The sequence below is a fragment of the Pipistrellus kuhlii genome, unplaced genomic scaffold, assembly GCF_014108245.1.
Source record: "Pipistrellus kuhlii isolate mPipKuh1 unplaced genomic scaffold, mPipKuh1.p scaffold_m20_p_14, whole genome shotgun sequence".
Classification (NCBI taxonomy): Eukaryota; Metazoa; Chordata; class Mammalia; order Chiroptera; family Vespertilionidae; genus Pipistrellus; species Pipistrellus kuhlii.
The window spans coordinates 20,841,024-20,867,409 of NW_023425449.1; the positions used below are offsets into that span (position 1 = coordinate 20,841,024).

Consider the following 26,386-nt stretch of genomic DNA (forward strand, 5'->3'; position numbering starts at 1 on the left):
CACTTTATTTTTTAAAAATAATGATTATTGCCCTAACCAACTTGGCTCAGTGGGAAGGGTCCCAGGTTCAATTCCGGTCAAGGGCATGTACCTTGGTTGTGGGCACATCCCCGGTATGGAGTGTGCAGGAGGCAGCTGATCAATGTTTCTCTCTCATTGATGTTTCTAACTCTCTATCTCTCTCCTTTCCTATCTGTAAAAAAATTAATAAAAATATATTTAAAAATTATTATTATTGAAAGTATTACATATGTCCCCTTTTTCTCCCCATTGACTCCCTCCAGCCTGCCCCAGGCCTTTAGCACCCTAAGGTATACTATGGTCATGGGCCATGCATATTTATGCATTTAAGGTCTTTGATTGATTACGTTCCATCCACCCATCCTCCCCCATCTTTCCACTGAGATTCACACTCTGATCCATACTTCCATGAAAGTTCTCCAGTTTTAATGTAAGAAGAAATGTTTTGGGAATTTATTACAAATGCAGGTTTCTGCCCTTCTCCCCCAAAATTTGCCAATAAATTGGCTCAGAAATCTGCATTTTTAACAATTCCCAGATGGTCCTAGTGATATAAGAACAGAGAAAATTATAGAAACTCAAATGTATTAATATCCCATTCAAATAAAAACAAGAGGAAAAGCAATGAAAAATAATTTGAAAACTTTAATGATGTTTATACACTATAACATAAAATCTTTTAAATAAGGTACATTCAATTTTTCAACCCATCTAATATTCAGATAATTTACATTAAAACATTAAACAATTGCCTAAATAGTGCATTTTCTATAAAATTACATCATAGCTTATATAGGTAAAATTATATTATAAAACACACCACACAGGAAGGATGGCTATACCTATCAGGAAATGCTACAAACTTTCCATTAAAAAATATATTTTATCTCTTTCATTTATCACAATAAACAGAATATATAGATTTTTTTCTTTCTAAAATTAAGTCCACACAGTTTCCCTTTAGGACGATAATATGTACAAACCTTATATCTGAATGAATATAAATAGCAAATACTGTAATAGTATTACAGATATATTAGTACTTTTACAGAAAAAAAATATGGCTTTCTGATAAAAGCCTCTAGACAGCTGAAATCTCAAAGCTATTTAAGTTAGACATTCCCATATTTAGTAAGGCACAATGGAGTCTAGTTTCTTATTTCCAGTTGAATTACTTCAAGCAGTAATAAAGAAAAACATAGTCAGTAGATACCGGGCCAGATCTGTCAGTTTCATAAACTATTTGGGGTTTATTGGATTCTTTGAGGAGAAGTTCGTTCTTTCTTCATACCAAAGTTTTTTGTGTTTGGGCCCAAATCTAGTCCTCAGCGATGAGAAAGATATCACTGTACCCCCTCAAGTGCCTGAGAAACGTGAGAAACAGTTTACTCATCCATCCGATCTGGTCCACGGTGAGGAAACGGCTCAATGACCATTTCCTGTTATAAGCAGCTTATTTTCACTGATTGGACCTGGTTCCCTATCATTTCTAGAAATAGCTTCTGATACAGTCTGTACATGGTGAAGCTGTGAAGGAACCTGATGGTCTTTCTCAGGCTCTGGGAGACCGTTTTGGGGAAGTGGTACATTTTCAAGTGCTTCAGTGCGTGCATGAGGCCCTTCAGAGTGTCCTGGTCGCCGTTTTTGACCCTCCATAGGCTGAGCAGCTTCAGGATCTGTTCACCTGATGTGCAAGCCTTCGTCGTTTGCTCGATGTCTTCTGTGGTGACTTTCTTGCCTGGCAAGCTTTCCATCAAGCTGCAGAGCTGCTCGAAGGTGAGGTTCATGTGCCCGAGGTGCCGCTGCACGCTGTTTTCACAGAGGTCTATATCTGCACAGAGCAAAAGCAGAGACAGTCACACCATGTTTATTCATTCTTCTAGTGACACCAAACTACGCTGAGGCAAAGGCAAGGGTAATCACTTTAACGATAACCTTTTCCTTTATGTTTTTGGGAGGAGTAGGGGAGACTTAAGTGGTGCTAGTTATTTCTGAGAACTGAGATGAATATTTCTATGTTATTGCAAGAGAATGGGCTATATATTCTAGGCATCCAACAAAGCTCTACTGTGGAAAATCACTAGTAGTAAAGTACAGGCACATCATTCTCGTTTAAAAAAATAACATGCTTGAGGAATTAAAACCGTAACATTTCAGAGAAACAGAAAGCATTCATGTTAGTTATTTTGCAATATAAACTTCCTTTTGTTGATATCTGACGTATGTTTTAAAAGAGTTAGTTGCTTCAAATGGTCTTTAATAAATAGCATGAGAGGGTTACCACCACAGAGAAGAAATTTTAAAAAACAGAGTAATGTGAGGCCAAAGAATGTGATGTTATACACACAGCCTGGAGAATATTTCCATAACGTGCTAGGACATCAACATAAGAGGGAGTAACTAATGTTTCTGTTAATGACATGAGTCATTTAGTGTCTGAGCCCTAAGGCAAGTCAGTTCATCTTTCTGGGCTGAAATGTCCTGGTTTATAAAATAGGGATTTGGTCCTTTCCAATGCTAACAGTCTCTGATTCTCTACTTTCTTTTTGCTTCAAGGCTAATTATACATTTTGTCTGCTGAAAACAGAAGAAAAGTTTACTCTTTGCACAAGTGGAACATTCAGCTCAAAAATGTTAGTCTCCTAACATCTCAGTTTCAAATGTTTGATACCTTTGCAGTAGGGTCAGGACTCCTCAATCGTTTTTTACTACAGTGGAGAGGAGAATGAATTTCTCACTGCCATTGTCTGACTTGTGAAAAATCTTGCTCTCATTGCTAATTGAATTCAGAACTCTTTCCGCTACATAACCTAAGGCTTAAGGTCCACACTATATGAAATTTACTTTTACTATTGGATTACCTCATCATCATCAACAACACACACATGCACACAGGTGCACACACATGCACACACAGACACTCACTTTCTAAAGGAGATTCTTTCGAAAACTCTAAAACATGGTTTTAACTAGCTCTTTTCTCCAAGAAACTCAAATACTTTTTTACAGATCTTATCTCATTAATCCTCACAACATATGCTATTAAAATGGTAATTTTAAAATAGGCTATGTTGTGAGGATTAATGAGAGGCTATCTGTAAGGCTCTGGGAGGCTCTCTAGAGAGAATTACCAAATAAATACAACAGAGCTTCTTGGTAGAAATGCAAGGTAAGATTCAAAGTGGTTAAAGAACTTCTAGAAAGGTCAGAGAGGATGCTAATAAAACTGCTGAGGGATGTAAAGGCAGATTTCCTGAGGTCTAGCCCTGCACTTGAAATGCATTGTGGCTTCTTTATACACTCTATAAAAATGAGGGGGACAGGTGGGGGAATTGAGAAGAAAATTCTGTATGACTGCTCTAGAAACACCATCTACATCATCGTGAAAACTCCTTAAGTCCAACAATAATTAACAAAAAGAAAACATCATCCACACAACTAGCCCTATGTTGAAAGGGTATATTTGATTTTGGATCGATTTGTTTATTTCAGGTTATCATACCTTGGATGATCTTCTTGACCAAATCCTGGTCTTTGTTTTGATGTTTCCATAACTTCAGCAGCTGGAAGGTCTGTTCTTGTGAGCTGTGCCGTCTTTTTATCCTCTCCACACTCTCTGCATTTACTTTGGTGCCAGGCAAATTGTCCACCAGGACACTGAGCCAGTTAGGGGTGAACTTGGTAGGAACAGCAAACCTGAAGAATGCCTCCTCACACAGGGTAACATCTAAAGAAAGGTGGGAAACCAAGATTTACTCAGCAATTGGATTCCTGGAAGTCTATTGGACAAAATCCAAAATTTAAAAACCAACATACTTGAGGGTTTTTTTTAAGTAAAATATGCTACAATGAAAATTTTGAATTAAATCAACCTTCTGTTGGCTGGTCTAAGTGGTAGGAGTGTCAGGGAGAGGACACCAATCTGATTAGTGCCATCACTGACATGGGATGCATTCAGATAACTTGTCCTTAATAAAAAGTTCAGGACAAGAGGAACTTGGAACTTCCATGTGATAGACACAGCATTACCATAGGTAACAAAGCCAATTTTACATTTCTAATGTGTAATCAATTACATCATTGTGCTTCTTAGTTGCCAGTTTATACTTTGGCTAATAATACAGGTATTTTTAAAAGTGATAAAAATGAATAGCAAAAAAATTCTGCAATTTGGACTCTGCTCATTGGGCCTCAGACATTATCTTTGTACCACCCTTTCTCCATGGGTAAAATATGAGTCAGGTATAAAAGGGAAAAATTCAGGTTTAGAGCATGATCTATGAGAGATGAGGACTTTTTTGAAGGACTTTGAGTTGTGGCTTTAGCAATATGGACAGAATAGTCTTAGAATAGAAGACCTGATAAAAATTCAAGAAAGGGCCAAAACCGGTTTGGCTCAGTGGTAGAGCGTCAGTCTGTGGACTGAAAGGTCCCAGGTTCGATTCCGGGCAAGGGCATGTACATTGGTTGCGGGCACATCCCCGGTAGGGCGTGTGCAAGAGGCAGCTGGTTGATGTTTCTCTCTCTTCGACATTTCTAGCTCTCTATCTCTCTCCCTTCCTCTCTGTAAAAAATCAATAAAATATATTTTAAAAAATAAAAATAAATTAAAAAAAAAGAATTACACTATTAAAATTCAAGAAAGGGAAGGTATGAGTTTGACTAAGAAGGTGGCCAAAGGGTCTTGTACTCAACTCAGAGGTGGCATGAAGGCTATATTCTGATTGATAATTACCTATTCCACATCTGCGTGGCATGTCACTGTTTCCGGAACATATATTGTCATGTGTTGCATTTCCTCTCTGCGTCAGAAGGAGACCAAATGCACTGCAATTGGTGTGTTTTCTACAGGGTGCTTTAGCGGACGTCTCATTGGAGAAGAACCCATCTGGACATCTTTTGCAAACTGTATTTCGCTCTGGGGTTCCTACAGAAAATACCGAACCATTTAGCACCTTCTTCTCAAATACTTTCACAGCAGATGCCCTCTTAACAAAGTTTTAGAAAGACTTTTCACTTCATTTTTAACTGCTATGTTGCTAAGATTTTACTATTAATACTGTACCAAACTTCAGGCATTCTCATTTTTCACTTCATTACACAGATAGAACAAAACTACAGTGAGCCCCTTAGGCGGTCTCCCCTCCCAGTAATACAAACACAAGTTTGTTTTCTGTTACCTACAAAACACTTCCAATATATGAGAGGGAAGGAAATGTGTGAGCTACAGAGTAGTCCTGTGTGAGCTACAATGGCATTAGGTCTTGTTGACCACATATTCTTCACACAATTATCCTGGAAAAACATCAAGATAGCCCTCGTGTAATTGCTGTGATGTCATTCTCCAAAAGCAGTACCCATTGACTGCTATGTCATTAAATTCTAATCGGTAGCTATCAAGGTTCTTTCTTTCCTGAATCATAATTATGAAGCATCTCATAAGTATGCTAACCTTGAGAAGTAAAAATTTACAGCATTATAATAAACTCTTGAAGATGGCAATAAAGTTGGCCACTGACTTAAAAGCGTAAGTCTGCAGTTCAGCTACACAGTAAATGGAAGATGATATACCGTTTGCTTAAACTGTTGAGTTTTAAGAGTCTGGTTGTTAAAATTTCAGGGAAGGGTGACTGCAAGGGCATCTTATTTCATGGTGGAAAAATACTTGACAAATTTGGAGAAATCACTGGTAAGCAAACTTGAATCAGTCAGCTACTAAAGATGCTATTAGCTAAATACTTTCAAACCCTTGACTCTATCATTCATGGATAAATCATACATTACAGTGCATTTGCATATGAAAATACCTCCATCTAGTGTAAGCTAGTTGAACAGATTTAGACTTCAATGTTCTAATGTGGCTTTTACAGGCCAATTTTGCCTTATGTGAGATAACAAATGTGAATGGAAGAAATGAAGCTGTGGGAAGTTAATAAACTTCAGTTATTAAAAATTTGAACCTCCCACTTCGTATCAAATCCAGAGGTGGGGGGAAAGAGCAAAGCAGTTTGGTTCTAATTTTTCTCTTGATTCTTCCAAAGAGATTAATGATGCCATGACCAGTAAGAGTGATGAAGGGCTGGCAGAGAAAAATATTTCTTAGGTGGTCCACTTAATGGAGATGTCCAGGAACTAGAAGAAATGCCACCTCCAGCGTTGCAGTGACAACATCTTAGGAGCCAACTTACAAAGAAGGCTACTTTAAAAAAAAAAAGTACTTTCTTACTGTATTGCTCTTTTTAAACGGCATGCAACTCCACACCAAATTCTACGATATCCTAAGGGAAGGTATTTGGGCAGGGAGTCTATGGTATTCTTTCGTTGCTAGTATTCTGGAAATAAGTGGACTTGGACACCTAGATCCAAGTCTCCCTTTGCCAACTGCGAAGTGTTCTGGAGAGCCAACTGCACAAAGAACAACGTGTCATTCTTCATATACACATTGACAGGTTGGGTCTTCGCATGCATCTCAGTGAGAAAGTCATGGGTTCCAGCCATTCTCTCAGGTAGCTTAGCCTTTAAAGTTATTTAACAAAAGAAATCCAAGGATGACAGAAGTAAAGTTTCTCAGTGTCTTTGGAGGCTTTATATAGTGACCTTGCTGGGTAGGACTTCCCTCTTTTATAATTGATAGAACTTTTTACAAAGAAAGATTTAGCCATCTGAGTAAAAAAGTTTGCCTTATTAATACCAGTGGATACATACAAAATATAATCAGCCAGGCCAATGCCAAATGTCATAATGATGAAAGGAGTTCTGTTCTGCTGTTGAGAATTTCACCATGCTGGCCCCTGGTACTGACATAGGAATTATAAGACTAACAGATAGAATGAAGTAAATAAAATTCAGAGATAATCTGACTTCAAAACAATGACAGAAAGGAAGGGTAAATAAATAGTCCTTAGAATAACACTGCATAATCCTTTCTTCTCTTTGGGCTGGAAACTCTTATTGTCCATGAAAGGTAAACAAGCCCACTGTGGTACTAGCTCACTTCATTCTACAAACAAATTTCCATGCTTCTGTGAGAAAAAGGAAGGGTTAATAAATCCTTACTATTTCTATTATTTATCAAATCTTTCTAATTTCCAAACTGCCTAATCCCTTCATTAGTTTCTCTACATATTCAACATACTGAATTGAATTAAATGGATTTGTGTTTGTTGGATTGACTTTTCCCTTCTACAACTTGGCTTAGCTTTTGAGTCCCAAAGTATCATTCAATAAAAACTAGGAAGTGTTACCAATTTCTCCCTCAAATACTCATACTAGAGGAACTTTAAGGAGCCATCATACAGTTTGTACCTTCTGTGATTAATTTTACAAGATTCACAACTTAGGAAACAATAGATTTAAATATTTGAATATGCTTGCTTTGTATTTGTCATCTAGTAATTTAAACTCTGTACATCACAACTTTTGAAAGTTAAAATAGTTTCAAATGATTAGCTCATTTAAACCATGGGTTGTCAACCAGGGGCAATTCTGCCATCAAGACATGATTGGTAATGTCTGGAGACTTTGATTGTCACCACTGGGGAAGGGGCATCTAGTGACTAGAGACCAGGGATGCTGCTAAACACTCTAAAACACACAGGAGAGCTGCACACGGAAAGAATTACCCAGCCCTATCAGTGGTGCAGAGGCTGAGAAATATGATTTATAACTGAGTAATCAGAATTTGTACTGATTACTACTTCCTCCAGAAATTAAGTGAATTAATCTTCATTTTTCCCAAGCTATGAGACTATACTGAAGCTTCGTGAATGTGGTAGGAAAAAAAAAAAAAGTGAATTGCAGCTTTAAGAGATTCAGTGCACACTGGCCTTAACCTATGCTATTCAAAATGCAGAGAGAAAGTATTTTGTTTGTAGACAAGTACTTACTCTTGGCTTGACAATCTGTTTTGTCTAAGATAAAGAATAAGCTCAACGGTGAGAGACTGCTGCAGTCTTTATCCTCCCAGACACTCAACTCCCATGCCAAAGGAAGAACTAGCTTCATTTTTTATAATGAAATTCATTTCCCCTAGCCATTCTCATTTTTTGCATAATTAATTATAACTGCTCATTGTTAGCACTGCAGAGCCTCATCAATATCAGCATAATTACTCTCTTGGTATCAATTAAGATTTCTGATGTTTGTCAAAAAGCGCCGTTTGAAGCTGTCCGTGCTGAAGTGAAACATAGAGGTATCTATCAGCTATCAACGGTGCAACTCAGAGTGTGTCCCTTTAAAAGAGCAATCCATCATGCATCTCATTAGAGAGCAATTTGCTGCTTTTGAGATTTGTCACTAAATCGCCCTGGAGCAGCAGAGTATTCCTCTGAGAAATGGTCGTTTGGCAGCCATCCAGACACACAGTACATATCTAGCAGGTTCCATTACCTTTGCAATTTGCTATCCTTAATATCATCAGACAAAAGTATTCCCTTAAACTTCCCTACTACTTGACTTTGTGCAATCCTAATCACTTTGGCAGCGTTTTGGAAAGCTGATGCGTACCAACTTGCAGAACTCCAAAGCCAGGGGGGCAGCTCCTGTGCTTCAAGCAAAACTCCACCTCCAGGTAGCGCCCTTCCTCACATTCACACACGCGGTTGTGGGTGCGGTTACACTCCTGCTTGACATACTGCAGCTCTTTGCACGCTGTGGTGCAGTACAGACACTCATCGCTGGTGTGCCAGGTGTTGGTGTAGTAGTTGTCGGGACAAGGGGCACACACGGTCTTCCGCCTTGCTGTACAGTGCTGCTTTAAGTAGGTGCCAGGGGGACATTTGTCACACATCAGCTGGCGAGAGGTTTCTGGGTCATAGTGAAGGTACTTTGGGGGAAATATTTCTTGGGTGGTCCACTTAATGGAGATGTCCAGGAACTAGAAGAAAGGAAAGAGTGGCAATGTCAGCATGGAAATAGGCATCACAAAAATCAAAGAGTCCTTTATGAATGAACTTCCTACCTGCTGGGCCACAATTCTTGCCTCTATTTGCTTAATCTCAAAGACCAAGATGGTGATGGCAGCACATCTCTATTAAGTAAATCCAGCTCATAGATCACCGGAGTAGAAGGCTTATCAGAATAGAAACTATTACAACTAGCTGTATCACTAAATAATCCCCGTGGCCTCAAAGACACTATATCTCCCTAGCAGTCATGATTTTCTCTCGCTGATTGAGTTGGATGAACTAGTGGTTTTCAGAAGAGCATATCACACCTCTTCTAAGACTTAATGATTTCAAACATATAGTAAGTAAAGAAGTGGAGAAGCACAAATATTTGTATCGTGATATCAACAGTCATCATTCATTCATTCCACATATATGCATTGAATGCCTACCAGGAATGTACCAGGGAGATGCTGATGAGTAGATATGGTTCCTGTCCCTATGGAGCTTGCAATCCACTGGAAAGAGTCCTAGAATTTTAAGACTGATGTTTTCCTCCAGAACATCAATGGCCCAGTCTTGACTGTCACAGGTCAATTGTGTCTAGAAAACTAAATGACTACCTCTCATCTGGGAAAAACTTCAGAGAGTAGGTAGGGTTTCATAAGTATCCTTACATATGGCAGGAAGAATTCTGTGCAGCAAAAAAAAAAAGGATTTTTCAAGCTTGGCAGAGCAGCTCCAATTAAGCAGTCCATCTTATATTTTAGACCTCACAGGATCTTTTAGGGAGCACTGACATGCTCAGAAGGAACAGTGTTCTTTGTATGCCAGGGATGGTTTGTTTGCTTTTTATTATTTGTTTTTGGAAAAGGGATCAACCCTGACTATTTTCATGCTTTTGGGAGGTGGCAGCCAAACATAATAAATTTTTAAAAACTCTTCTTTGCAGAACTCAGGAAATATCACAGAAACACCAGGCACTGTAGAAGGAAGGAACATAACGTATGATGGTCTGGGCCTTCCGGCGCTCATAGTTTAGCGAGGAGGCAGACAGCAGAGGAGAAATAAATAGATACAAATAATGATCAGTTTTAAAAGAAACAAAGCAAGATGAAATGACTTTGTTGCTTCTTGATCATTTGAGTATGTTCTATAACATATGGCTATGCCTTCTTTCAAGGCCCGTTGTGTAGGTTGGACTCAAATATTTCTAAAATACTCAATGTTAGGAAATAAAATTTTCCTGGTGCAACTTGCAAAGACAAGGCAAGCAATGAGAGATGCTTTGTTCTCTTGCTGTTCACTTCTGAAAGATCTGTTTCTTTCAGAACACTAGTCTTGCATGCTACTGCTGAGTGAGGCCCATCCTGGTAGGGCTGGAAGTCCTGAGACCTTCCTCAAACCAGCTTCCCTTTATTCCCCCTTTCCCATCTCAGCACAGTGGTTCCGCTGTGCCCACTTACTCAGTGCCTACTCTCCTCCTTCACCAAGAAGCGATGACGATGGGAAGGGAAATCCCCAAAGATGGTGCCTGTGATCCTCACTGGAAGGAGCCACATAAAGATCAGACCAAGAATGCTGACTCAATTTGCATTTTTCTAGGCAATTGGACATGACACTATTGGTTTCCTGAAACCATGCTTTGGAAATTAGTTCCATTTCTTCAAAATACAGAGAAGTTGAGGTAAAAGGAATCCACAGAGAAAAAGATAAATAAGTTTGACTTAAGAATTCTAGAGCAATTGTATCATTGAAGGCAGTTTCTCTAAGGCTACTAAATAGAATTATCCTATATATTAAAAAAAAAAATAGGAAAGCCTGGAGGGACTGCAGACTTGTTTTCAGTAAGTTGCATTGAAACTCTGTGTTTCATTTGAAAAATTTCCACTTTGGTAAAAACACAGAACTCTGTGTGGCCAAAATTGGATGTTTAGGTCTCAGACTCTGGTTAGCCCCAATTCCCACATAAAATTTCTGGAGCCAGTTACTGTACAGAGGACGGGGAAGATTAATAGAATGCTTCAACAGTCCTCTCTATTACTTTCTTTTGCATTTCCTGGAAATGCAGTGGAAAAGATGCCCTTGGAAGACAGGCTGTCTTAACATTGCCTTTATCCCCTTTGCCAGCTGATAGTACTGATAAGAGTTAAAAAAAAATTTTCTGTGTGAATTGCATAATCACTAAGGAGCACCTGCAAAAGCCAGGACATGTGCATAGGTGTGTAATAACAATTGCAGAGGCATAATTCAAACCCAGAACATGGGGCACAGAATATTATTTTTTTTTTGGCCAAATCCTTTAACATTTACCAAATGCTCTCACACATGCTATAGCCTTCATGCAGTCCAAAAGTAGCCCTCAGGTGCTAATGTTTCATGTAGACTCAAGAGCATAGAGTTAGGAGATCATGAAAGTTAGAAGACCAACCAAAATCTTTCTAAAGTCCTTGACTTTTCTTTCTTTGTGCTAAGACTAGCTTTTGTCCAAAGCTACTGAGAAGGACATTTCTCAGATGACAAGTAACTTGACTATAACACGCTCCTGGTACATGCTTCTTCATAAAGCACAAGAGGAGAATACACTTCCTCCAGCAAGTTTATTTTTTTTTATTATGCAATGCAACCAACCCCATACTACTGGGCTTGCCCTCTGGTATGTAGAACCATGAGTGACCCAGTGGGTTTCCATTTATGGAAAATTCATTAAAAGAGCCCGCGGAAAGCTTGAAATAACTAGTTGGTTTGGGAGTTCCTTTTGTGATCCCTCGTCATGATCTTTGCCGCAGAAAACTATTTTAGGACCATCCAGAGTTAGATAAACTTCTGGTCAGTTGGGAAACCATGCCATTTTATAGTTCATCTTGGCAAAAAAACAAAAAAAAAAAAACAAAAAAAAAAAAACCCAAACAAACAAACAAAAAACAACCCAAAAACATTCAGGATATATAGCATGGCAAGTTTCCTAAAGAGCTCTTGCAGTATGAACTATAAAGCTTATTTAAAGAAAAACAACTTTTCCCCCCTTCAATATCTTATATCAAAGCCTCCTACAGAATAGAATGGAACATTTTAATGAGTTTATGAGATAAAGCAATGTTTGTTGTGAGTAGCTTTGGGCTATATTTATAGGACTTTATTCATTCACTCTTTCATTCTTCACTCTTTATTCCTTTGATAAATATGCAGTGAGTGCCTAAAAACACACACACAGAAAGAGCCATTTGTCCTATGGAGGTTAGTTTATTTGATTTTCTACAGTCTAGAGTGTAGTGGCTCCTTTGCAATTTCCTCCATTCCTTAAATAACTCATTTAATTCAGCAAACACTTATTGAAACAATTACTATGCTTTAGAAATACTGCTAAGCAATGGAGTTGAATAAGTTAATGTTCCTGTTTCATAGAAACATTCATCTAAAAGCCCAACCTGATGTTAAATACTCATAAATCACTGCAAAAACAGTTGGTTGCAGAAGGAAAGAGAAAGAGAATCAAGAAAAGACTCAACAGAGAAACAGGTCAGAAATGAGGAGGGGCTGATTTGAAACACTAGTAATGGAGGAAAGGAAGGATAGATATGATCTGTTGGCTGACTGCATGGGGAAGAGGGACTAGAATGAGCAATTGAATATCATGGCAATGAATTTAGTTTGGAATATCTTCCACCCATGAGACTCAAATGGACCTATGTACTGGAAATTCAGGACATAAATGCAGCTAAGACACAGCTTTTGGGGGTTATAATCATGTAAATGAATCTTAGAGGCAAAAAAAAATCATATGGCATTACCTAAGAATATTATATACAAGCAAAAAGGACAAAAATGTTAACCCTTGGGACTCATAAATATTTGCAAGATCGGGTAAAAAAGAATGTTAAAAAAAAAAAGGGATATCACAGAGTTTCAAAATGTTAAAGGAATAATGAATAATCTAAAAAGTGCATGGCATGGCAATTAATTAGATCAATGTGAATCAACAAAATCACTTTCAGTTTGGAACCTGCATTTAGCCTATGTACCCCCAGGGTTCCAAACCCAGTTAGACCCTGGACCACTATCTTACCTCTAAAATGAGAATAAGCCTTAGTTTACCTCTCCTTGTACAACTGTTATATTTTAGATGAGTCAAGGGACATAAGTAAACTTGATAAAGAATAAGGTCCCACGAAAGTATGAGACACTGTTATACATGCTAATTACACAGGATGTGAAAAATGGGAGACATTTTGAATCAGACACATTTCTGGAAGTATTTTCAAGTTTCTTGTCCAGTAAGAAGTAACACGCCTAAACTGTGGCTTGAGTTGATTTTCTGCCCTGTCCTTAACTGTCTCCAGGAAAAGCATCTCTAATGTGTTTTTAACATCAGCTTCAGCGTCTTCCCAACTGGTATCATTTACTTGGTGTCGGTCAAATGCTTCAAGGCAGTTCCATGGATTTCCTCAGAGAGCCTCATACATCTTAGATGCTTAGGATAGTGTCCTACACATAGCAAATATTTATGATAGCTAATGTGATTTTACTCAGTTCAACAGATATAGTGAATGAATACTATGTGTAATTAGGATCACTGATGATTATTTAGATGCTGATAAATATCCACATTAAAGGATATGTGAGCAAGGAAAAGCACAAAAACTGCACTTTTCTCATCTGTAAAACCATAGTGATGACAATCAGCCTAAAGGAAGACTTTTTTAAAAGCGTTTTTCATTTTGCATAAACTGTTCCATTTGTATTTAGCTTCCATTCCACAGGAGAATGTGTGTGTGTGTGGTGGGGGGAGCAGGTTGTTCATTTGAGAGGTTTATCTGCTCCTACCAGTTCTCTACCTGAGGGTTTACCACTGCTTAATACTTTCCACAACAGTCAGTTGCTTGGCTGAGGATTATGCTCGCAGGTAGGAATGAAGAGCAGATGAGTTAAATCTGTTCATCTACACAGGATTGATTTGCTCCCAAAAGCTTTTGCTAGGCAAACAGGGGAAAGAAAAAACAAGCAATTATGATTTATTAGATGAATCACTGAGCCAAATTCTACACTATTTTGCTTTACTTAGGGCTGAAGAACTGTCTCCATATAAAACTTAACTTTAAAATGTGAATTTGTGGGGTTCCCTTCAGACTTTTCCTTTAGTTGTTTGAAGGCTTTTACATTAATTAGCAGGAGCTATTTATTTTTGGCATCAACCAGAATTGTCAGGGCAGATTTGTTTATGATGCTTTCGGTGCTTCACAAGTGTTACAGACAATTAACATTTGACAGATTTAATAAATAAAGGAATAAAATCTCTGGGGGGGGAAAAGAACTTATAATGCAGGTAAACAATTAAAACTTTCCAATGGATGTATGTAGAAATCTCAACATATTTTGGCTCCCAGATCTTAACATTTCTTCTCTTAGGATTCTATTAATTACCAGATTTGAGATATAACATCTATTCTAAAATTCTAAAATCTTCAACTCAACAGCAAGGTTGGTGCAATTTTTCTTATAATTATGTCCATTCAGGCCCACTTGATAAGAACAGGGTGGAATCACAACAGTTTTCCATCTTTAGTCCTAGATATTTGGGGCTCAGAATTAGCAATGCATTTAGTATGCCAATAGTGTGTATATATATATATATATATATATATATATATATATATATATAAAATACATTTTATTGATTTTTTTTACAGAGAGGAAGGGAGAGAGATAGAGAGCTAGAAATGTCGATGAGAGAAATCATCGACCAGCTGCCTCTTGCACACCCCCTACCAGGGATGTGCCCGCAACCAATGTACATGCCCTTGACCGGAATCAAACCTGGGACCTTTCAGTCCGTAGACCAACGCTCTACCACTGAGCCAAACCTGCTTCAGCAGTATGCCAATAGTTTTTAACATCAATTTTAAAATTCCATTTTATTTCTACAGTGTTTTCTTTTGAAGATAGTACCTGGCTCACAACATCTTATGAATCTCTTTTGGTTGCTAATGACCTGGATTAAAGCTCAATCAATATATGGTCAAGGACAGCTGGTCAAAATTAGAAAAGGAAAACCATGGTGGTTGTGAAATGGAATAGAAACTAGAAGTAGAAATGAAATAGAACAGCATTTGATTTAAGCATGTAGACATTTAATCTGTGCCTATAACAGGTGAAACGCCATACTAGAAGCCCTGTGTGTAGTGAATAATAGCCAGTATATTATAATATTATTATACAGTATAATATAATATAGCCAGTATATTATAATATTTATTATATTATTATTATAAGCCCTTTTATTATCCATCCCCTCCTACCATCTTTTATCTTCTTTTAGAGAGAGAGAGGGGAAGGGAGTGAGACAGAGAGAGAGAGAGAGAGAGAGAGAGAGAGAGAGAGATTTGTTGTTCAAGTTATTTCTGCATTCGTTGGTTGTTTTCTGTATGTGTCTTGAGATGAGATCAAATTTCCAACCAACTGAGGGATGACTCTAACCAACTGAACTACCCAGCTAGGGCCCCCTCCAGACATCTCTGGGGAGATAGGGTTAGCCCATTCTATAGATGAAGAAACTGATTTTCAGAGAAGGTGAGTGACTTGGCAAAGGCCTGAGGGCTAGGGCACATTCCAGCTGAGATTCAACTCGACTCTAAGCCTTTAATAACTGACTCACCCCTCAGGGGGCTTATATTCTTATGAAGGAGAGAGGCATATCAATGATCAACTACAGTGTAAAATTCAGTAAGATCTATCTTCTTTCTGTCTATCTATTGATCTATCATGAATGAAAAAATGGAGCTGTGGAATAAAATTTGACAAGCTCAGGGGGCACACGGAAGGCCTGACAAGCTTACTGAGCAAAAATAGCCACATAGTGCCGGGACCGGTTTGGCTCAATGGATAGAGCGTCGGCTTGGGGACTGAAGGGTCCCGGGTTCGATTCTGGTCAAGGGCATGTACCTTGGTTGCAGGCATATCCCCAGTAGGGGGTGTGCAAGAGGCAGCTGATCGATGACTCTCTCTCATCGATGTTTCTAACTCTCTATCTCTCTCCCTTCCTCTCTGTACAAAATCAATAAAATATATTAAAAAAACAATAGCCACATAGGATGGTCTAATCATAAATCCCTAACTGGGCAGGCCATGGGCAGGCCATGGCAGTAGTCATGTCTCAAGCTTATAGCTCCCTGAGCAAAGGTCAGTTTGCCTTCGGTTAGCCCTTTCCATTGTTCTTACTCACCGAGGATAGCATACCTTTGAAATGTAGGAGTAATTTTCTTTTCTAGACTCCTCTGAGGCACACTGCAGGCACCAGAGCACGAGACCACAGAACCCCTAATCTCATTCCCCTCACACTGTCTCGTTGTCATTCTGTGTTATTAACTATCTTGTACCCACCAATGTAAAAGAAGTGTGTGCTTCTTCTTTTGCTTTTGATCAATCCTGGAGATTTTCCTTGTTTTGCTTCCTCTCACCTTCTTAATCTACCACCAGTGAATTTCATGTACCTTCCTTAGGTTTTCATTGTGATTCTGAATGCATAAAAGGGACTACAAAACTGACATTTTTTCTGAGCATTTTCTCAATCCATTGAGATTGTGTTTCTGGGCTTGTCCTCAAAATTTTGTTCAAATAAACTTTTCAATAGGCTGGGCATTCTTTTGTTGACTCTCTATCTATCTATCTATCTATCTATCTATCTATCTATCTATCTATCTCTCCTGGTGAATAAATTCTTCTCTCTGCCCTGAAATAAATACAGTCAAGTTTCTGGAAGATGGTCCTGTGAGATTGAGCAACCAGCTACACTTTACACATAGCAGCAGCTTCTCAGTTATGTACCCCCTCGAATCTGCTTTTCTGCCTTACACTTCTTTGGCTCACTCTTGCTTCTCTAGGATTGCACTTTCTAACGAGGTACTAACACATAAGTGTTTGCCTTTGGGTTTGTTCCCTAAGGAATCTGGGTTTAGGACTAAGTCCAATAAAGAGGTCCAGGCATTTAATTTTAAAACAATAAAAAACCGTGGTGACCCCTGGAGCAGACGGAGAGAAAAGTAATGAAAATACATTGGCATTGTGTTGTCCGGGGATCTGGCCCTCTGGGGTCCCATCCTGAGGTGTGCTTAATTAACCCCAGCAGAGAGAACTCTGGGTTAAAAGTACCCACAGAGACTCCACTCTGATTTATGGGTATTTTTCACTAACTCAGTAACTAGATCTAAGCTCTTGTAGGGCAGAAGAAAACTTAGCTAGTTAACCAATCATAAGGAAAACTACTCAGTTTCTCGTTCATAAAATAGATACTAATCTCTGCATGATAGGATTTTTGTAAAAGTTATATGAATCATTGTGTATGACTTTCATATATTCTAAGAATGGTGTCTCTTTGTTTTACTGTTTCTTCCTTTTGGCTCTGTTACATGGGTAGAAGTTGTCCTGATGAAAGACAGAGATTAGTGTACCTTTATAAAGGAAGGGTCAGTTGGAAGCAATGAAAAGAAAAAGCATGATCTCTTGCCGAAACCGGTTTGGCTCAGTGGATAGAGCATTGGCCTGCGGACTGAAAGGTCTCAGGTTCGATTCCGGTCAAGGGCATGTACCTTGGTTGCGGACACATCACCGGTAGGGGGTATGCAAGAGGCATCTGATCGATGATTCTCTCTCATTGATGTTTCTAACTCTCTATCCCTCTCTCTTCCTCTCTGTAAAAAAATCAATAAAATATAATTTTTTTAAAAAAAGAGAGAGAAAAAAAAGGCATGATCCCTATCTATTTACTCTCCCAGAATAGTGTGTTTGGTTTAGAGTCTCCTGTTTAAATATCTGCTTACCTTCTCATTTTGAAGGCCAGCTAAACTCTTAAGTAATCTCAGTTCCCTAAATTTAAAAATTTTAGCATCGGAAGAGGTTCTTGCACATGATTCCTGCTAACAATATCTTTGAAGGAAAAAGAGTTTAAATTGATCTTCTAAAACCATAGATTTGAGTCACTTGTGATTTTGAAGTGCTCTCTGCACTTACTGTCCCTCAATGATCAGAGATATGGCTGGGGTTTGGCTACTGTATAAATCAAGACTGGCTGAGTTTTATGCTGTACTATCAACTTCAAAATCTCAGTGGTCTAAAAATAACAAAGGTTTACCTCTCCCTCATGCTACATCCCTAGTGGGTCCACTGAAAGCTGTTAGCATTGCCCTCTGTCCAGGACTTATGATGAGACAGCAACTAATATCTGGAACATGGCTGGCTTGTTGTAGAAGAGAGAAAGAGAAAAAAAATGTTGTGGGGTCACACATTGGCCAGCGCGCTAACTCAGATGAGACTTATTGGCCAGAACTATTCATAGAATGTGCCTTCCCACCGGAAGGAAGCCAGGAGATACAATGCTAGCAAGTTTCAGGAAGGGAGAAGAAATGAGGACAATTTACAATCAGCATGAACAACTACATCATCCATCGCTCAATAAACATCATCCATACTCTTAATTGACCTTTATTTTAGCACAATCTAGTTGATTTTTTTTTCTTTTCACCGGGCATTAAAATAAGAGACAGGAGTGTGGGAGCAGAAGGTTCTGTCTAGCAGCCAGGTGGAGTACTTGGTGTAGTAGTTAATGGCCATGCCAACCTATTCATTATCATGCTTATTCTGCCTGAAGGATTGACATTTATTCTAAAGAGAGGTATGCAATTGTCAAGTACTCCCTTGTGAATATAAATTCAAAGGAAATTCTGCTCAATAAGAAGGAGATTGCTAGTTACCATAATTATACCTCTGCATTAAGCCCTGAGGGAATGTCTTGGACCTGGCTTCTAACTAAAGGGAATGTAAGACATGGGCACGTTAATGACTCTGTGTATACTAAAGACAACAAGGACTTGTTTCAGGGTGGGAAAATAGTTCTTAGTTTCAAAAAATAATCTCTGATCCTAAAACCAGTCCTGCTACTTAAAAGTCAGTGGCATTTTGAAAGCTGCTTCCTCCTGTGATCTCATTGACTTAAACAAAATTTCTTATACATGAAACTAGCTGAGCAGAAGAAACTTGGACAATTGCAACAAAATAGATTTAAAACAAAACAAAACAAGACATTCCTTTAGGAATAAGTATATTTTATTTAAGTATATATTCTAAAACTTTGATATTAAATAATAAAGTACTTAAATACAAATGCTTTTAAATACTTATTGTTTAAATAAGTCCATTCGATTTTTGCATGTTTGGAATAGTAAATAATACACTGTATAATCGACCTCTTTTTAAATTCCTTTTTTCAGTGACAGGGCTGAAAACTGAAAAAGCCTTCCACATATACCTGGTCCAACACCCCAATTTTAGAGATGAGTAATAAGACACAAATAAGTGGAGTCACTGACTAGACCTTAGAGTCTAAAGCAAAACTGAGAAATGAGATCACTTGCCTCTTGTCTGCTGTTGCAGAGGTCTTATTGTCAGTATGTCCCACAGATGAATTCCTAAATTACTTTTTGTTTTGGTGGTGGTGCTGGCAACTAATGGTAGGGGTAACTTTCTAAAGAATAGTGCCATGATATCTATATTTTCTAAGAATAAAAGAAATTGTTTTCTGAAAAACAAAATAACATTACTGTGTGGCAAGAGAATTGAGGTTTTTGGATCAAAGACCAGGAAAGAAAATTGAATTTACTAAAGGCAGTCACAAAGCTTAGATGAATTACTGTCTTACTTTAACTCTAAATTCATCTTGACACCTATTTTTCTATTTTAGAGTTGATTATTTAAGAAGCACTTACAGAAAGTGCTTCCAAGGTACAGACTAAATTGAAGTGAAAATCCTAAGGCTATTCTTTTTTATTTTTATAGAAGATGCTTCAAGGAAATTAAACAGTGTTTTCACAGTATTCAAACTATAATTTTTGAGATAGAATTTTTATTTAAATCACAATAAGAGGTAATGAATCAAGCCAATTAGGAGCACATTACGTTTTGTAGAAGAGTTTCAGGAATGGCATTGCATTTCCTTCTACCCATTTATGGTCAGGCTGACTCAGTTGCTTCTGTGAAATTGGGGTGAAAAAAAAAAGTCTACCCGACACCTGGGAAGTTATGTCACCTTGTCGTTGGGGAAAACCATTTTAGTGTGTCTGTAGACTGTTCTGGCCTTTGGGACATTAATTTAGAGAGGCCAGGTAAATGCGAGCAGGAGCGGGTACCACACAACTTCTTACCTAATGTGTTGTAACCCTATTCTTATCCCTTACAACTGTCTCAAAGAATTCTTTTTTTAGACATTCTATGCTAGTTACCCCAAAATATTCTGTGGTAGTGAGTTCCAAAAACTAATTACATGTCACATAAAAATACTGTCCTTGTATCTATTTCAAGTTGGCCATACCTCACTCTTTCTTCTTGCACAGATAGTTTACAGATGTTGCTAGGATTTCCGATCCACTGGTTCCTGCCATTGTGGGTTACTGTTTTATTTTGATTTTTGTTTTCTTTTCCAAACATGGCTGCTATTATTATTCATATTTGCATTTTGTTTACCAGACTATCAGTATCAGAAATGTGTTCAGGATCAGCTTCCTTCTCTCCTCTCGTCATGTGATATCATTCTTCCTTCCTGCTTTCAAAGCCCATTCTATGTTGATAACCTAGAATTTTTATCTCCAGCTTGTATTCTACCAAGATCCAAAAGAAATTTTTTTTAACTCTAAGTGCCTACTTGATATCTCCATTGGCACATTTTACAAACACACAAAATATATCAAAACCAAAAATGAGCATCCATGCCTGAGTCAACCAGATGGGACAACCAGAACACAGGTTTGACTGAGCTTAGTCAGCACCTCCGAGGGTCAAATATGAATCTAGTTATTAATATTTTTTTTCTCACTTAAGAATGGGCCTTCATGAACTTCATAATAAAAATGTACAAAAAATATATAAATAGCAGATGGGTAGGGTGTTATATCTTGAAAGGATCAAAGCCAACATTAGAATGTTAAGTCTCAGGCAATAAACTAAATTGTGTGGGATCATCCATGGAAACTGCTGGTAGGTTATACAGTACACTAACAAAGCTCGCCATAGCTCCTCTGACTCAGAAAACACTTAGTGTCAGGTACTGTGAACACCTGGGGTGGGGGGGGTGGGGGTATGGTATAAATATAAAGAAGATGGAAATCAATATTTGCAAAGAGCTCATATTTGGTTTGCTATAGGAATGGCACTATCCCTTAAAGTTCTGTAATTTGAGGGGGTGGGGGGGAGGTTTCTGTTATTAGAGGGCTGTGTTTTGCTAGGTGTCCTGAATGATCAAGACTAAGCCCATGTTACCCTGGGCAAGTAGCTCATTGGTTAGAGCATCATCCCCATATGCTATGGTTGCAGGTTTGATCCAGTCAGAGTACATACAAAAATCAACCAACGAATACATAAATAAGTGGAAATAAAAGGAACAATAGATTGATATTTCCCTATCTATCATCTATCTATCTATCTATCTATCTATCTATCTATCCTCTTCCCCAATTCCTATTTCTCTAAAATAAATTTTTAAAAATGAGCCTATGTCTCACATACTTTCAAATGTCCTATGTACAAACCTGTTTCTCATTAACTGAGCTTAGATTCCAATTCCATTTTAGATAGATACAAACTGGTTTTTGCATGCTTTCTATAAATAATGAATTTTTCCAAAATTCAACAACATAAAATTCAATAGAAGCTACTTTAGTTTTGTTTAAAACCTTAACAAGATTTTGATAGATTGAGGATCTATCAGATTTTTTCATCATCTCAGAAAATCATAGCATGCAAGCCAATGCTGATCATGGCTTTGAGCCCCAGTGAGGCACGTGCTCCAGTCTTTGTTCCTAATGGTCTGTTCATGGCAATTGTACATAAAGCTGCCAACAGATAACTATTTCATGTGTCTTCTCGTGAATCTTATTTTATAAATTACCATCCTTTTATTTATCCTTTATAGTGTAGTTATGCTGGTGTAGTGCATTTCAAAAATTATGTATATGGGTAAAATATGTGCACTCTAAATTTCATTTCAGGAGGGCAAAGAAGTTGTTACAAAGGATTTACTTTAAAAGTCCTTGGAAGAAGTTTAATATGATTGAGAACTACTGCCCTCCAAGGTAACATAAATATACAAATTCACTGATAAACTTGGCATCTCTGCTCTATAATAACAACATAAAGAACAGTTAAGCCAAGCATCCTCATTCAAGGCCTTGAGTAATACAAACATAATAAGTCTTTTTTTCTCAATCTACTTCCCAGTCCCTTTTTTTCCCCTAAAGGAAATGCTGTTGGTTAATGAGGTATTAATGGGAATAATGCTTTTCACAGAAAGCTTTCGGAAAAGGGAACTTGCAGGCAGGGGGCTGAGGGTTGCTTAAAGCAAAACCCAGGAGGCAAGTCAGTCAGTGACTAGGAGAGTAAGAATATTTGAATATGTGTTTAGTGTTCCTTTGATAGACACTGCCATAGCTCCCCTTCTAGACCAAAGTGGATAAAACATCTGGCACAGAATGCCTTCTTCCAAACCCATGGAATTTGACAACTGTGGTTTAAGCCTAAAAAGTAAATTAAAGACCACATTGAAATTAGGAATTGTACTGAAGGTTGCTAGGAGACAGAGGCCAGGAAGTTTGCTAGGGACAGGGATCAGGGCTGTTTTGACTGAGTATATGTCAGATTCTCCTAGAAACTTCACGGGGACATCCTATTAAAATAAATAAATAAACAAAATATAGAGAAACATGCATGCACTCCAGAGGGGTGTGTGTATGTGGGAGGGGGAGAAGGGGTGAGGAAACCAAAGTAAACACCCACAAAACAACTAAAAATCTGAAAGAGTATTATACTAAAGGAGGATCAAAGATCAGGCAGTTGTTCTGAGAAAAGGCATCTACTATCCCTTGCCCCTCCTCCTGCCTCCCCCATGGCCTATTATCATAACATTAATTCAGAGCTTGGCACTGAAAGGGCCAACGGAAAAGTTTAACTTTTAACTTTCCATTAAAAGTGCTAGAAGCCTAGCACTTTTAATGGAAAGTCTCAGCCACCAGTTAAAATCTAGGCTGAGGTCGGGATGTTCCCAGGGCAACTATGAAAGAAATGACTTGGTGATGTGACTGCCTCACCTTGCAAAAGTTCTCTGCTGACTTCATTAGTGCACATTCCAGAAAGCCCAGAACCATGGCAGTAACCTCAATGACCACATCCCCTCACGGTCATCTACCAGCACACCCTCAGCTCTCATAAAGGAGTCTAGAACTCTACTTTGCCACAGAATTCTATTTCTCCTACTTCTTAGGTTTTAGGACACCTTGATTTTATCTCCAACAATGAAACATTCTACCCTTTCAAGGTAATGGTTAGTGGCCCTTAGACCATCATCAGCACTTCATATACACAATTCACTGAATGCTAGAAGCTGGGATTAGTATAAAGCTTTATGTGGTCATATAGCATGCATGCATTATCATCATCTCTATTTTCCAGAAGTGAAAACTAAAATTCAAAAGAGATGTGACTTGCTTACTGTAATTTATCAAATGGTGGTACTGGCATTTCATTTGGGTCTACCTGATAACCACCATATTGCAACTCCCGTTATAAGTCCTGGAGAACAGGATCTTTTATATTCCCGAATCGCCCAGCACTTCCCCATTTGTTACTTTCATTGCCTGTATAATTACTTGTCCAATATCTGCTTCTCCATTAGGCTGTGATGTGCATGGGCACAGAAAGGGTGCCCGTCTTGTTTTCCCCCTGTCCCTAGTGGCTAGTGGCATGCCTGGTACAAACTTAAATATCTGCCATGCTTCCAGATCCTAGAACTACACCGCAGTATTTGCAAAAGGGTAATTGGGCTCTTTAGATATAAGTACCAACTATCCATTTCCAATCATTTATAAAATAAAGTCAATCTTAAAAATTACAGAAAGGAAAGGGAAGACTTTTTTTTAATTTAAGGTATTTATTATGTTCAAGACACAAAGTTTTCTCTTCTGATTATATTATACCATCATTAATTAGTATTATCTACATTTACCTACATATTACTGATGAACACATTAGTAGGTGTATAGGGGGTGTCCCCCCCAAAAATGTGAACACACTTTGAATAATTATTAATTCCAATGTATTAAATCTGAAAAGAAAGAAACATTAATTGAGCTATCCACTGTTCAGTATGTACATGTTTTTTGGTACAGCAAAATATATAGAAACATATGCATGAGGATGTTAATTATTTGAAATAAGACAATAATTAAAATGGATATAATTTAGTGGATATTCTGAAATTTAAGTAATTGACTATGTCATTGATTAAATCTTTAACAGGATATTAAATGCTAGGAAAAATAAAAGTGTTCTCATATTAATAGCAGGATCACTTATACTAGTAGCCAAAAAGTAGAATGAGAAAATCAATTGTGGTGTGCCCATACAATGGAATACTATGCAGCAATAAAAATGGACAAACTACTGTATACCCAATGGAGATGGTTTCACAACTTTCAGTGAAAGTAGCTAGACATTTAAAAAAAAAAAAAAGTGCATATGGTCCATTTATGTAAATTTCACACACAAGCAAAACTCATCTATGGTGTTCGAAGTCAGAATATTGATTAGTCAGTCTTTGGACATATAGTGATGCGGAGAAAGCCCAGGAAACTTCTGGGTGCTGGTAATATAGTTTTGCTTGATCCGGGTGCTAACTCACAGGTGTTCACTTTGAAAAACTTCATTAGCATTGTGAAGTTGCTAATGTGACTTGTATAATTCTTGCTGTGTGCTATATTTTAATAAAGGTTTACTTTTAAAAAGTTTCCTATAGTATCCATATTGGTGGATATAAATATATGGCAGTAGCTAAAATTAGCATACCTTATGTGGACTCCTGGCCAACCTACCTTTTCTGTAGTGACTTTGCTATTTATTTACTTACTTATTTGTTTATTTATATTTGTGTATCCCCGAAACTAATTGGGAGACACCTTAGGGTTCCATTCACTGTAGGTTGGATGTTGAAATGCAAGCATTCACACAGATTCAAAAACAATGTGTAGCTTAAATATAGGTTTTCCTAACTTTTTGTGAAAGTCTGACACATATCTTAACCTATTCCTCACTTTAGTGATATAAAGGAAGTTAATCACAGTCATAGAATAGTCTTCAAATCTTATTAACTTAACTAGTCAAGTATCTAATTTTTTTACAGGACCTAAATCAAGTCACAGAAATTCCATTTTTTCTCCAAATAGTATGTTAAAATTAACTTTTAGCCCTATGTAGTGCTTAATTTCAACTATTTAAATATACTTAGAACATAATTAACATTAGCCCACCAATATTTCCCCCATTATATTGGAATTGAGGACTGGAATAAGCCATTTCCAATAATAAAATTATATTAAAATGTTAATTTGCACAGTTAAGAAGTATATGTGAACTTTTGTGCCAATTATTCAAAATTTGCCATAGCATTTGCTTAAGTGGAGAAGGAGCCTAATGTTCTATCTGTCATATAACTGCATCCAAAGTTTATTCTAATGATAATAGTTTTCAATAGACTGACATATCCTCCCAGCTTACTCTGATTCTAAGGGACTACATTATTGGTAATAATAAGAATGGCCAAGTTATAAGCAGAGATGGTATGAACTACATCAGGGCGTTGATTATTTGAGATGAAGACAGCAATGAAAATGGGTAAAAGTCATTGAAACACGGGAGGTCTGGAGCTCCTCTCTCTTCTCCATAACCCAGCAGGAACTTTCCAGGGTAAAGGGACGCCCTAGAAGCATGGTCAGCTTAGGAGAGGTCTCCTGTTCCAGACTGACCCCGAGGCTCTCCGGGGAGAGATTGGGAGTTGGGCTTCGACCCCATCCATCCGCTGGGGAGGTACCGAAGTCAAGAGGCAGGCAGCCACCCAGGTGCCAAGGGTCCGGCACCGGCTGCCCTGGGCCAGGGACTTACCAGCAGCGCGCAGCACAGCAGCTTGCTCATTGTGGTCCCCGGGAAATCTCAGGCGCTGGGCTGCGGCAGCGGGGCGAGCGCTTCGGTGCGTCTCCGCAGCCGGCGCAGGCATCACGGTATATATAGGGCTGCAACAGGAAGTACCGGCTTGGCTTTGATCATTCATACCCTATCTGGACAAAACTCTGCACCTTTTTTAGGAACCTAGGGTGGGTGCGGTGGAGGCGGGGAGGGGTGTCGGATTGAGGATGGTACCAGCCGCTCCAGGATTAACGCTTTCAGAGCCGAGCCGGGGCTGGAAGAATCCCCTGGAGAGACAGGGCATTGGGGAGTGGGGAAGGGATGTCTGACCCCTGGGGGGCGAGGGGGGGGGGCGGGCGGGGGAAGCCCTGGGACTGCAGAACAAGGCTCTTCTGTCTCTGCTGGGCTCTGAGGTTTCCAGGCCCCTTCCCGCCAGCTTCCCGCCAGCGGGTGGCCTCCTGGCAGCGGAGACCTGCGGTGGGAAGGCTGGG

The 26,386-nt window shown here is 38.4% G+C and overlaps 1 protein-coding gene across 1 annotated transcript; it reads right to left on the minus strand.

Moving 5' to 3' along the window:
• Positions 1–646: 646 nt before the first annotated feature.
• On the minus strand, positions 647–26,149 carry TNFRSF11B (TNF receptor superfamily member 11b). Its single transcript, XM_036436842.2, has 5 exons — positions 25,875–26,149; positions 8,527–8,896; positions 4,757–4,948; positions 3,524–3,748; positions 647–1,852 (listed from the first exon to the last, which is right to left on the minus strand). Exons 1-5 carry the CDS (start codon positions 25,902–25,904, stop codon positions 1,464–1,466), a joined length of 1,206 nt encoding a protein of 401 aa, XP_036292735.1. The 5' UTR covers positions 25,905–26,149; the 3' UTR covers positions 647–1,463.
• Positions 26,150–26,386: the final 237 nt, after the last annotated feature.

Coding starts and splice junctions, on each gene's coding strand:
- TNFRSF11B (XM_036436842.2), bottom strand. CDS start 25,904: ATGAGCAAGCTGCTGTGCTGCGCGCTGCTG. Junction 8,897..25,874: donor TGCTGTGCTGCGCGCTGCTG/GTAAGTCCCTGG, acceptor CCTTTCTTCTAG/TTCCTGGACATCTCCATTAA. Junction 3,749..4,756: donor GCCACGCAGATGTGGAATAG/GTAATTATCAAT, acceptor ACCTTTCTTTAG/ATGTTACCCTGTGTGAGGAG.